Below are 14,360 nucleotides of genomic sequence, written 5' to 3'. Positions count from 1 at the left end.
ACAGTATCCATTGACTTAGGACTCAAATTGCAGTTCCTATGCCTTCCACTAGATGTCAACAGTCTTTAGAAATTGTTTCAGGCTTGTATTCTGAAAAATGAGGGAGTAAGAGCAGTCTGAATGAGTGGACCCTGCCGTGTCACAGAGCTTTTTCATGCGCACGACCAGAGAGAGTGCCTTTCTTGTTTACCTTTTATATTGACAACGTTATTGTCCAGTTGAAATATTATAGATTATTTAGGCTAAAAACAACCTGAGGATTTAATATAGACATTGTTTGACATGTTTCTATGAACTTTACGGATACAATTTTGATTTTTTGTCTGCCTGTTGTGACTGCGTTTGAGCCTGTGGATTACTGAAGAAAAAGCGAACAAAACGGAGGTTTTCGGATATAAAGAGAGACTTTATCGAACAAAAGGAACATTTACAGTGCCTTGCGAAAGTATTCGGCCCCCTTGAACTTTGCGACCTTTTGCCACATTTCAGGCTTCAAACATAAAGATATAAAACTGTATTTTTTTGTGAAGAATCAACAACAAGTGGGACACAATCATGAAGTGGAACGACATTTATTGGATATTTCAAACTTTTTTAACAAATCAAAAACTGAAAAATTGGGCGTGCAAAATTATTCAGCCCCCTTAAGTTAATACTTTGTAGCGCCACCTTTTGCTGCGATTACAGCTGTAAGTCGCTTGGGGTATGTCTCTATCAGTTTTGCACATCGAGAGACTGAAATTTTTTCCTTGCAAAACAGCTCGAGCTCAGTGAGGTTGGATGGAGAGCATTTGTGAACAGCAGTTTTCAGTTCTTTCCACAGATTGGATTCAGGTCTGGACTTTGACTTGGCCATTCTAACACCTGGATATGTTTATTTTTGAACCATTCCATTGTAGATTTTGCTTTATGTTTTGGATCATTGTCTTGTTGGAAGACAAATCTCTGTCCCAGTCTCAGGTCTTTTGCAGACTCCATCAGGTTTTCTTCCAGAATGGTCCTGTATTTGGCTCCATCCATCTTCCCATCAATTTTAACCATCTTCCCTGTCCCTGCTGAAGAAAAGCAGGCCCAAACCAAGATGCTGCCACCACCATGTTTGACAGTGGGGATGGTGTGTTCAGGGTGATGAGCTGTGTTGCTTTTACGCCAAACATAACGTCTTGCATTGTTGCCAAAAAGTTCAATTTTGGTTTCATCTGACCAGAGCACCTTCTTCCACATGTTTGGTGTGTCTCCCAGGTGGCTTGTGGCAAACTTTAAACGACACTTTTTATGGATATCTTTAAGAAATGGCTTTCTTCTTGCCACTCTTCCATAAAGGCCAGATTTGTGCAATATACGACTGATTGTTGTCCTATGGACAGAGTCTCCCACCTCAGCTGTAGATCTCTGCAGTTAATCCAGAGTGATCATGGGCCTCTTGGCTGCATCTCTGATCAGTCTTGGGAAATATTTTTGTTTCCAAATCCGGCTTTAAACTTCTTCACAACAGTATCTCGGACCTGCCTGGTGTGTTCCTTGTTCTTCATGATGCTCTCTGCGCTTTTGACGGACCTCTGAGACTATCACAGTGCAGGTGCATTTATACGGAGACTTGATTACACACAGGTGGATTGTATTTATCATCATTAGTCATTTAGGTCAACATTGGATCATTCAGAGATCCTCACTGAACTTCTGGAGTGAGTTTGCTGCACTGAAAGTAAAGGGGCTGAATAATTTTGCAATTTTTATAATGAGTATTTCTGTATTTGAATTTGGCGCTCTACAATCTCACTGGATGTTGGCCAGGTGGGACACTAGCGTCCCACATACCCTAGAGAGGTTAAAGAAGTTTTTTTAATTATTGAGACAATGATTGTGTATGTGTGCCATTCAGAGGGTGAGTGGGCCAGAGAAAATATTGAAGTGCCTTTGAACAGGGTATGGTAGTAGGTGCCGGCACCGGTTTGAGTGTGTCAAGAACTGTTTTGGGTGTTCCATTACCCCCCAAAGGACAGCCTGTCAACTTGACACAACTGTGGAAAGCATTGGAGACAACATGGGCCAGCATCCCTGTGGAACGTTTTTGACACCTTGTAGAGTCCATGCCCTGACGAATTGAGGCTGTTTTGAGGACAAAATGGGGTGCAATGCAATATTAGGAAGGTGTTCCTATTGTTTTGTGCTCTCAGTGTACATTAATATACATTCATGTATAATGTAATACATTCATGTATAAAAAGGCTGGTACACAGTGTTGCATTTGCAGTTGAATTTGCGGTCTCTCTCTTTCTCACTTACTCACACCATACACACGCACTCCCTCAATTTCTAAGAGATGTAGTGCCATCTAGTGGTCATAGTATGCTATACTGCCATCCTGCCTATATCAGCTTGTTGATGCAGTCATCATACCATTTGATTTATTCATAGGGAATGCACAATGAAGAGGGGGACTGAGATTCAAAAACAGCTTATAGAAGTAAATTGCATTTGGTCTACTTATTTTTTTTTTTTTTAAAGCATATTCTCCCTTCTCCTCTTTCTTTATTCTCACTCCTTTGGTGTGCTGAAAGTATTTGAGATTGAAGTAGAAAGTCAAATTCCATTTGGATTCCATTCAAAGTATATTTTCTCACTCTGGAGATGGTCTTTGTTCACTCTGTAGGAATATAAGTTATATATTTAAATGTTAAGAATATGGGATATAAAGAAATATATATTTAATATGTATTCACTTATTTTGTAATGAAACTGAATTCTGAGAATGGATCCCCCTGAATATGATCAATGAGAATATGGAGTGACGTAAGATAACACAACCTGTTGAGTCTCGAGCCCCATCATAGTTTCATGATAACATCAATTAAAGTCACATTAAACACAACTACCATTACGGTCCATTCGGAAAGTATTCAGACCCCTTCCCTTTTTCCACATTTTGTTACGTTACAGCCTTATTCTAAAATGTATTAAGTATATGTTTTCTCATCAATCTACACACAATACCCCATAATGACAAAGCTGAAACTGTTTTTAAGAAAATGTTAGCAAATCTAAATTTAAAAAATACCTTATTTACATAAATATTCAGACCCTTTGCTATGAGACTCGAAATTGAGCTCAGGTGCATCCTGTTTCCATTGATTATCCTTGAGATGTTTCTACAACTTGATTGGAGTCCACCTGTGGCAAATTCAATTGATTGGACATGATTTGGAAAGGTACACACTTGTCTATATAAGATTGACAGTTGTCAGTGCATATCAGAGCATAAACCAAGCCATGAGGCCGAAGTAATTGTCCGTAGAGCTCTGAGACAAGGTTGTGTTGAGGCACAGATCTGGGGAAGGGTACCAAAACATTTCTGCAGCATTGAAGGTCACCAAGAACACATCATTCTTAAAGGGAAGAAGTTTAGAACCACCAAGACTCTTACTAGAGCTGGCAACCTGGCCAAACTGAGCAATCGGGGAAGAAGGGCCTTCGTCAGGGAGGTGACCAAGTACCCTTCTAGAAGGACAACCATCTCTGCAGCACTCCACCAATCAGACCTTTATGGTAGAGTGGCCAGACGGAAGCCACTCCTCAGTAAAAGACACATGACAGCCCACTTGGTGTTTGCCAAAAGGCACCTAAAGGACTCTCCGACCATGAGAAATAAGATTATCTGGTCTGATGAAACCAAGATTAAACTCTTTGGCCTGAATGCCAAGCTTCACATCTGGAGGAAACCTGACACCATCCCTACTGTGAAGCACGTGGTGGCAGCATCATGCTGTGGGGATGTTTTTCAGCGGCAGGTACTGTGAGTCTAGTCAGGATCAAGGGAAAGATGAACAGAGCAAAGGACAGAGAGATCCTTGATGAAAACCTGCTCCAGAGCGCTCAGGACTTCAGACTGTGGCGGTTCACCTTCAAACAGGACAACAACCCTAAGCACACAGTCAAGAAAATGCAGGAGTGACAAATCTCTGAATATCCTTGAGCTGCCCAGCCAGAGCCCGGAATTGAACCCGATCTAACATCTCTGGAGAGACCTGAAAATAGCTGTGCAGCGACGGTCCCCATTCAACCTGACTAAGCTTAAGAGGATCTGCAGAGAAGAATGGAAGAAACTCCCCAAATAAAGGGGGAGCTTGTAGCGTCATACCCAAGAAAACTCGAGGCTGTAATCGCTGCCAAAGGTGCTTCAACAAAATACTGGATAAAAGGTCTGAATACTTATGTGAATGTGATATTTCAGTGTTGTTGTTTTTCTTTTAGCAAACATGTCTATAATCCTGTTTTTGCTTTGTCGTTATTGTGTATTGTGTGTAGATTGATGAAGGAAAAAAACAATTGAATCCATTTTAGAAAAAGGATGTAACATAACAAAATGTGGATAACGGGAAGGGGTCTGAATACTTTCCGAATGCACTGTGCAAAAGCTCAAGTCCACATTTATTTCTCAAAGCTCTGTAAAGCAGACTGGCCAAAACGAATCTTTTGAATGTTCTTTTAAAACCATCCACCAACTAACAAAGCCACCCCTGCCTTCTCTAGCTGCACAGTACAATATGTTTTATTCCTCAGATCACAGGGTAATCAGGGGCCGCTATAAAGGAACGTATCGGAGTTGTGTCAGTCTAATTTCTGTATTTGTTGATGGTGAGATCACATGGATCCGTATTTCCCGGTCCACCTTAGCTCATATGATGGTAGGTATATTATACAGAGTCCTATGGGCCTGGTCGAAAGTAGTGCACTACATAGGGAATAGGATGACATTTGCACCCAGTGTATCCCCAAAGAATTGAATCTTAGTGGAGTCAGTTGTGGGGTTTAGTGAAACACGGCCGGTGATGTTAGTGCACTGAGTGGTATCCTGGCCCCTCTGGGCAGAAGCATCAGAGCTGCTAACATGCTTTGGCATTCGTGTGACAGGATTAACACATCAAAAGCAGTGGCAGTGGCCTACAGCAGCGACCCCACTGTCAGTACTGCACCTTTCATGTTCAACTACAGGTTCACTACAATTTACCCTGCTGCTCATAGCATGACAAGGGGAGAGAGATAAGGGGGACACTCTGACGTTATCAGGTTTCCCTTCAACTTCTGTGAACGACGTATATCCAAACTTTTTAATACAGCATCCAGGTTTAGGGTGCAAGTTGCAAGGCATGTTGTGGTTGTGATGCGTGGTTGCTAGGTAAATGTGTCTTTGGAGGGCTCTGCTGGTCTGGACTTTTCTCTACATCAGCCTTCATCCCATACGTCCTCTATAGGGGACAGCTTCATTGTCTCCTTGAGCCACGAGTGAAAGGGATTTTTAAACATGTATACTCTCAGAATGTACATTCACAATTTGACCATTCTTTTAGCTGCAATGTCTGTGTTCAATGTCTTGATAAAGTGTCAAGTGTACACTACAGTCTTTCTAGCTAAATGAAGTATCACCCGATGACGAGGTTATGGACCATTGAGTCTCATACCCAAGTCAATGCTGTCAATTGGTCTCCCTTTACTTCACATGCTCAGGTGATTGACATCAAGGAGAAACTGAAGCTGTTCAAGAAGTTGTGGTCCAACCTGCCTGAGGACATCTGCCAGCCACACAGGGTGACAGCAGGGAATGCCACCGATGACGACCAGTGTTGGAATGGGCACACCAAGGGCAGGTAAAACTGGACCACAGACATCTGTAGTTGCACCCAAACACAAGCTGCTTACCCTGAACACTTAGGTAAACTAGCACTAAATGACTTTCATTATATGTCTGATCCCTGAACTAAGTACCTCTTTTATTATGTATTTTGCACTGACCCAAATACGACAACTAACTATTGGAGAGCCTTGACATTTCTGGCAGAGGCATGGCAAAACAAGTGGAAGACAAATTGCTGTGCACTCCAAAGTCCTCCGAGGAGTTGGGAAACATTAAAGCGTCTGAACCAAACTGAGCCTTCCCTGGAGAGGGCCTTTAATGTTTGTTTTCATTTGCTTTGATGTCTTTTTATAACCCGCAATGATGCCCCGTTGCTGGAACTAATTGCATTAGCAACCAAAATGTTTGACAATTGAAGTTAAATGCTGCTTTGTCCCAAAAGGGGAGACTAATAAACTACTGTTATTACAAAATCATAATCCAACTTCCACATGTGCATATTGACTACTTGCTGGGTGACTTCACTTGAATAATAATAGCATAGCTCATTTATGGTTCTCATTCAGTCATTCTGAATGTCATATTTAGTTGTTTCCTAAGTATATGCTAATTACATAGAGGTTGCATTTATTCAACCATTGTGATTGTGTTTGTTTCACAGGAGGTTGGTGGCACCTTAATTGGGGAGAACGGGCTCGTGGTAATGACTGGAGCGGTTTCCATGTGTTTGATGCCATTCCATTTTCTCTGTTCCAGCCATTATTGTGATCCGTCCTCCCCTCAGCAGCCTCCTGTTGTGTGTTTCCTACTGAACATATGTTTCCTGTCTTTCTTGATATGCCAGGTTGTCTGGTAGAAACATACTGCCTCTACTGGTTAGCCCTCGTTTAACACCCAAAGGTTGAGATAGAAACTTAACTAAAGATTCCGAGGCAGGTGAGGCTGGTGGGAGGAGCTATAGGAGGACGGGCTCATTGTAATAGCTGGTATGGCATTTATGGAACGGTATTAAACACATCAAACATATGGAAACCACATGTTTGACTCCATTCCAAGTTTCGTTCCACTTACTGAGCAATATAACCGGTGATAGGTCTTGTGGGTATTCCAAGGATAATAGATTGGCATATAGATTTTTACGCTGGTAAAAAATATTTTTGTAACAGCTCAATGTCTATTATTTGTGCGTTTAGCATTTCTTGTTTTGATGACCAAGAGGTCCTGATTTCATCTATGACTCGTACAAAAATGTTACTTCTTGGTGTGTTGGTGTGCTGCCAGACTGTTTCAGACTAGCACGGATAGGTGGATGTACTAAAAACAAAGTTAGTATTGGAGATTAAATATAACATAGCACAGCCCTTTGTGGGTGGCAGTGGCGACTGAGTTGTGAAAAAAAACAGAAAGTGACCTCTGTAACATTTTCCCGGGTGAAATATATTGTGGTGTGTAAACACATTCCGAGACATGTGCAGTTCAAGAGTTCACTCTACTCACCCTGGTGACCCCTGTGCTATTCATGCCTGTCAGAAGGAAAGCAGGACAAAAATAACATGGTAGAGAGCTACATGGAGGGTCCAGCCTTTGTCTCTGTCCTTTCTTATTCAACTGGCGGGTGCAGAGCCCACGGCCTGTTCTGGAGAATTTTGTGTAACAGACACAGCATGCAGGGAGGCCAGAACAGACTTTAAACCCTCTAGAGGCTAAGCCCTGTCTAATCTGAGGGGTTTTAAGCAAACATATGGAATTGTTTTAAGATGGTCATACCAAGGACCATTTAGCTCTTTGATTCAGAATTTTAAGATCCCTTAAGGTATTAAAATATATATAAAACAATTATTTGATGAAACATTGAATTTGGCATTACTACTATTCGCCAATAGAAACACATTGAATAACAGTTTCACTACATGGAACAACAGACAGTCCGCAAATTCATTAAAAATCCTACAATGTCTCATTTTGTCTGTCATAGTTGAAGTGTACCTATGATGAAAATTACAGGCCTCTCTCATCTTTTTAAGTGGGAGAACTTGCACAATTGGTGGCTGACTAAATACTTTTTTGCCCCACTGTATCTGAGAGATATAAGAAAGATCAGGAACCTATTTGTATGTATTTTACATGTATTTAACCCCTTATTTTAGGCACTAAACTATCTCCATATATACTGTACTTCCATTTATTTTTTTAACGGGTACTGGGAAGCTTCAGAGGACATATTAGTGTGTAGCCCAAACCGTTCAGACGTTATAGACAGAAGTTAGCAGAAGAGGCTGTACCAACTTTCAGACGAGTCTTGTGAAGCCGATTGCCAAACCGTTCGGACACTATAGACTTTTTTGTGAGACGATGCCTTTTTCTGGATGTCTCATGGCCTGACTGTCAAGTGTGCTCTCTCTCTGTCCTTTAGGTCACCAGGCTGCTCGTTATGGCGCACACCTGTCACCATCGTTACGCGCACCTGCGCATCATCAATCAAATGTATTTATAATAATCAGGCCAGGTAGTCCTGAGGCATGGTCCTAGTGCTCAGGTCCTCTGAGAGAAAGAAAGAAAGAAAGAAAGAAAGAAAGAAAGAAAGAAAAAGAAAAAGAGAGAATTAGATAGAGCATACTTAAATCCACACAGGATACCGGATAAGACAGGAGAAATACTCCAGATATAACAAACTGACCCTAGCCCCCGACACAAACTATTGCTACATAAATACTGGAGGCTGAGACAGGAGGGGTCGGGAGACACTGTGGCCCCGTCCGACGATACCCCCGGACAGGGCCAAACAGGCAGGATATAACCCCACCCACTTTGCCAAGCACAGCCCCCACACCACTAGAGGGATATCTTCAACCACCAACTTACCATCCTGAGACAAGGCCGAGTATACCCCACAAAGATCTCCGCCACGGCACAACCCAATGGGGGGCGCCAACCCGGACAGGAAGATCACGTCAGTAACTCAACCCACTCAAGTGACGCACCCCTCCTAGGGACGGCATGGAAGAGCACCAGTAAGCCAGTGACTCAGCCCCTGTAATAGGGTTAGAGGCAGAGAATCCCAGTGGAAAGAGGGGAGCCGGCCAGGCAGAGACAGCAAGGGTGGTTCGTTGCTCCAGAGCCTTTCCGTTCACCTTCACACTCCTGGGCCAGACTACACTCAATCATAGGACCTACTGAAGAGATAAGTCTTCAATAAAGACTTAAAGGTTGAGACCGAGTCAGCGTCTCTTTTATTTATTTATTTATTTATTTTACCTTTATTTAACCAGGTAGGCAAGTTGAGAACAAGTTCTCATTTACAATTGCGACCTGGCCAAGATAAAGCAAAGTAGTTCGACAGATACAACGACACAGAGTTACACATGGAGTAAAACAAACATACAGTCAATAATACAGTATAAACAAGTCTATATACAACTCTCATATGGGAAGGCAGACTATTGGAGCTCTATAGGAGAAAGCCCTGCCTCCAGCTGTTTGCTTAGAAATTCTAGGGACAGTAAGGAGGCCTGCGTCTTGTGACCTTAGCGTACGTGTAGGTATGTACGGCAGGACCAAATCACTAAGATAGGTATTGAGCAAGCCCATGTAATGCTTTGTAGGCTAGCAGTAAAACCTTAATCAGCCCTTGCCTTAACAGGAAGCCAGTGTAGAGAGGCTAGCACTGGAATAAAGTTTATTTGGTGCTTTATCCGGGTGGCCGGAAAGTAGAGCATTGCAGTAATCTAACCTAGAAGTGGCAAAAGCGTGGATATATTTTTCTGCATCATCAGACTCACCTGGACTCCATCACTTCCTTGATTACTTTCCCTATATGTCCCTCCCTTTCGTTCCTTCCCCAGGCGTTATTGTTTCTGTTCCTGTGTCATATCTGTGCGTTGTTCGTGTTTCTTATTTTGTATTATGTTGTGTTTATTTAAACACTCACTCCCTGAACCCAACTCTCAGTTCACATGGTTACACTGACAAACACAGCTCTAGCTCTGCCACTTTTCCCCACAGATGCAGAAGGCTGATTTCGGTGGATTGAGACGCAGCCCATGCTAAAAAATATCTCTAGCTTAAACAGATGGATTTTGATGGGGATTTTTGTGTTATGTAAATTTGACTTCCGCGGGGCTGCGGAAATTGTAGGCTAAGGGTTAATGAGGCTGTCGAGTGTCATTAACCGCTCTGGCATTACTCTCATTCACCCCAGTGAGTTGCTCCAATGTTACACATGAAATGTTCTGCTAATTGCCTAATGAATTGGTTTCTCTCAGTGTGCTTAAGACATGACTTCTATAAAAAAAGAAAAACAGTTCCAGGGGATTTCAGTGGTAACTATGGTAACTCTCTTTTTAGTACATATGAAATGAAGTCATCTTCTTTTTGTCCTGCCTGGCAGGTATTTCCCAGAGGTTATGAAAGACGGATTGACCAATCAGGTGAATAACCCGGAGGTGGGCGTGGACATCACCAGGCCTGACACGTTCATTCGCCAGCAGATCATGGCTCTGAGAGTGATGACAAACAAGTTAAAAAATGCCTACAATGGCAATGATATCTACTTTCAAGACTCAAGTAAGTAACTACACACATTTTTTAAAATAAATATTACATTGTTAAGAAATACTGTAGCTATACAGTTTTTCCCAGTATACCTACCGCACAAGTATTGGATTTTTTGTTTTTTGTTTTTATACTTCACCTTTTCATGTTCAAAAAATGCAGCAATTATTTCTAGATTCATGTGATGACTTCAACGTTGAAAGTGTATTTTATACCAATAGTCCTCTCTCTGTCAGTTACTTCCTCTGTATATTTATTGACTGCTTACGGTGCCCTCTATGTTCCTGTGCTGTTGTCCAGGTGATGAGGGCAGTGGCTCAGGCAGTGGCAGCGGCTGCACGGAGGCCTGCGTCACTGAGTTTGACTTTGCCAGCACCGAGGCACCGGTGGTGGGAGCGGACCGGAGCGGGAGCGGCCCGGTGGAGGATTCAGCAGCAGCCACACACCCTGCCCCCTCAGCAGCCCTGCTGGCCAGCCTGGCCCTCTCAGTCCTGGCACTGCACAGGCTATGGAGATAATGCTGGGGGAACTCACCCAACGTGGACAGAAGGATCTCTCTCTACGATGTGTTTTTCTACTCAAGCAGACTGGAGCTACAGTCAAGCAGACAGTATTCAGGCAGCCTTGGCCTCTCGGATAGGTAGAGGGGTCTTCTCTGCTCTGGAGACAGCAGTCATGCATCCTGGATCCCCTTTCCTCCTCCTAAAGTGTCTGGTCATTGGTGCCATCCTTAGGCAGGACTTCACATGACTCCCGTCACTCCAAAATAGAAACAGATGATCCACCGTCAAACATTGTTCAAGAAGCCCAAAGGAATTACTTTTTTCTGGCATAAGGCAGATGTTATTAGGTCTCCATGAGAAAAAGTAATTGCACTTTTGGTCTATTTTTTTTATGCTATAGAAGATGATTATGTTGTACCACTGTGAGATTGTGGAGAGGGTGCACCAAGAGGTGATCAGAAGATAGAACTAGAACATGTCTACTATGGTATAAGGTGATCTCAGCTGGCAGGTATTTTACTTGTTGACAGGTCAGCAGTGCATTTCTTCATTCATAAAACAAACCCGAATTCCCCAAAATCACAGAAAAATCCCATAGATACAGTATGGCTTTCACATTAATTGTTGATTTCGTCCTTGGTTCTTCTGCTTTAAATATTATTGAATATTTTTCTACATTGACAGAAATACATACATATGATACATATGAAACATGTTTAATCAGGTAAAGTAAAATATTGTACAACTCAAACACTATATATACAAAAGTATGTGGACATCCCTTCAAATTAGTGGATTTGGCTGTTTCAGCCACATCCGTCGCTGACAGGTGTATAAAATCGAGCACACCGCCATGCAATCTCAATAGACAAACATTGGCAGTAGAATGGCAATAACTGAAGAGCTCAGTTTGTCAAATTTCTGCCCTGCTAGAGCTGCCTCGGTCAACTGTAAGTTCTGTGATTGTGAAGTGGAAACGTCTAGAAGCAACAACCGCTCAGCCGTGAAGTGGTAGGCCACACAAGTACAGAGAACGGGACAGCTGACTACATAGTGTGTAAAAATAATCTGTCCACAGTTGCAGCACTCACTACCGAGTTCCAAACTGCCTCTGGAAGCAATATTAGCTCAAGAACTGTTAGTCGGGAGCTTCATGAAGTGGGTTTCCATGGCCGAGCAGCCACACACAAGACTAAGATCACCATGCTCAATACTAAGCATTGGCTGGAGCAGTGTAAAGCCCGCCCCTCATTGGACTCTGGAGCAGTGTAAAGCCCGCCCCTCATTGGACTCTGGAGCAGTATAAAGCTCGCCCCTCATTGGACTCTGGAGCAGTGGAAACGCGTTCTCTGGAGTGATGAATCACGCTTCACAAGCAGTTCGACAGACGAATCTGGGTTTGGCAGATGCCAGTAGAACACTACCTGCCCAAATGCATAGTGCCAACTGTAAAGTTTGGTGGAGGATAAATATTGGTCTGGGGCAGTTTTTCATGGTTCCGGCTAGGCCCCTTAGTTCCAGTGAAGAGAAATCTTAAACCTACAGCATACAATGACATTCTAGGCGATTCTGTGCTTCCGTCTTTATGGCAACAGTTTGGGGAAGGCCCTTTCCTGTTCAGCATGTCAATGCCCCGTGCACAAAGCAAAGTTCATACAGAAATGGTTTGTCGAGATCGGTGTGGAAGAACTTGACTGTCCTGCACAGGGTCCGGACCTCAACCCTATCGAACTCCTTTGGGATGAATTAGTGAAATAAATCAAATATACATTGGAACGCCGACTGCGAGCCAGGCCTAATCGCCCACCATCAGTGCCCGACCTCACTAATGCTCTTGTGACTGAATGGAAGCAAAGGGGGGACCAACTCCATATTAAAGCCCGGAGATGTTGAGATGTTTGACGAGCCGGTGTCCACATACTTTTGTAGTGTGTCTAATATAAGTTTTTACCATTTACTGCATTCTGTTGTTTTGAGTGCAGATGTTATCATACCACAAAGAACCTCATCAGAATGATTGCTTTAAGTTATGTTATATGGTGTTATCCACTATGTCAGATTTTCCCATAATTGGAGAGAATAAGAGAATGTCCAACCATTTAGAAACGATCGGTCTGCATTTATTGGTATGAGGTTATTGAAAGTTTACATCATTTTTTCCCCTTATATTTCTTATATCCTCAGATATGAACCTTTACCTGATAACTCAGGATTGAGATGTTTTTCATGTGAATTCAACTTGTTTTGAACTGCACATGCTTAACTTCATGAAGCATGTGTTCATCTCGTGTTTTCACATGTGTTCATCTGCAATGTGATGTCTAACCTCCCATCTGTCATTATGAAGGCAAATTTAGATACAGTAAGACACCGTGTTCTAACAGTTATAGCAAGCACTTCTTATGAACTCAACTGAGGCCCTCAGATTTCAACATTTCCAATATTTATTGACAAGATCCTTCATTCATCCGTTTTATGGAAGATACATGTGCAGTTAAAGTTAATGCACTTAAATATCTCTAATGTCAAGTGAGCTAATGTCGACATCTGTATTTAACTGTAACCACTAATGTCTTTATAATTCACAAGTAGATCTGTCGAAATTACCGTTCACATAACATTGATTCAAACATTGATTCAAACCAGTTATTCATTTATTATTAAAAACAAGAGAGAACGAATGAGGATCAAGATGAGGTGCCAAATTGTAGTAGGTAAAAACATAGCACATTGAAGACAAAAAAATGCCAAAGGCAAAAAAAAAGCCCCCTTCATTTATCTCTGGCGCCTGAGTGGTTCTGTGTGCAGAGACAGGCTCAAAGCCGACCACAGCCACCTGTGAAATGAGAATCTTAGAAGGTAGAGAGTGTCTGGACAGGGTTGAATGCTCCAGTGAGGATAGGCAGTAGAGCGTACCTACAGAGACTGGGAAAGGATTGGCATTACTGAAGGGGGCGTACTGTATTTCCCCCCTCAAATGCTAGCCAACAAAACCAGCCTCAAGTAGTATGGTGTTCTCAGAGGGCCGGCCGGTGAACTCAGTAAACCATGAAGGCCAGCTAAGCTAAGCATACATATCAAGGGAGTTAGCCAGTATTAAATTAATATTCTTCAGCTCTTATTATCATCTCTTATTGGCCTTGTTGCAGCATATCAATTTTGAGCTTGCTTCGTTGCCTCTTGATAAACCAGTATTAGTGTTCACCTTGGCAAATGATGATGATGATGTGCAAAATAATAGAGAACAAACATTTTTGTCTCTTTGTCAGTGTGTCCTTAAAATAAGATTCTTTATTATGAATAATGATCTCGCAGGATGCAGAGTTATTTTTTTTGTATTATTGCACTTTTAATGGTCCTATTTTTCTTATATTTTGTCTTGTACACTATGTTCATGGATCAGCAAAAATAATGTAAAAAAGTAATGTTTCAGAAACCTTATTCATCAACATTTCATACAATCAAATGCATTCTATTGTAACAAAAAAAATATGATCATGATAGTATCTTGCTTGGAGTTGGAAAACAGTTTCAAGCCAATAAGGTTGATGATATAGTTAACATAAAGACCGTACAAACAAATATGCCTTACAGTTTTTTAATGCAATTAAAATGGTTGCATCTGTGTTTTGTTACTCTTTCATGCAAAATAAATATTTGTTAAAAAGATAATA

At 41.9% G+C, this 14,360-nt stretch overlaps 1 protein-coding gene across 1 annotated transcript in view; it reads left to right on the top strand.

The window, feature by feature from the left end:
- The window catches only part of LOC139399443 (glypican-6-like), a 110,309-nt gene extending 95,951 nt beyond the window's left edge, over positions 1 to 14,358 (top strand). The window contains exons 7-9 of the mRNA XM_071144853.1: positions 5,506 to 5,645; positions 10,020 to 10,195; positions 10,484 to 14,358. Of these exons, the coding sequence (XP_071000954.1) occupies positions 5,506 to 5,645; positions 10,020 to 10,195; positions 10,484 to 10,701 (534 nt within the window). The 3' untranslated portion in view covers positions 10,702 to 14,358. The remainder of the gene's footprint in view (positions 1 to 5,505; positions 5,646 to 10,019; positions 10,196 to 10,483) is intronic.
- The last annotated feature ends 2 nt before the right edge of the window (positions 14,359 to 14,360 follow it).

Source organism: Oncorhynchus clarkii, chromosome 3 (assembly GCF_045791955.1).
Source record: "Oncorhynchus clarkii lewisi isolate Uvic-CL-2024 chromosome 3, UVic_Ocla_1.0, whole genome shotgun sequence".
Taxonomy (NCBI): domain Eukaryota; kingdom Metazoa; phylum Chordata; class Actinopteri; order Salmoniformes; family Salmonidae; genus Oncorhynchus; species Oncorhynchus clarkii.
The sequence above is the reverse complement of the archived record's forward strand: the minus strand, read 5'-3'. Positions and strand labels throughout refer to the sequence as shown.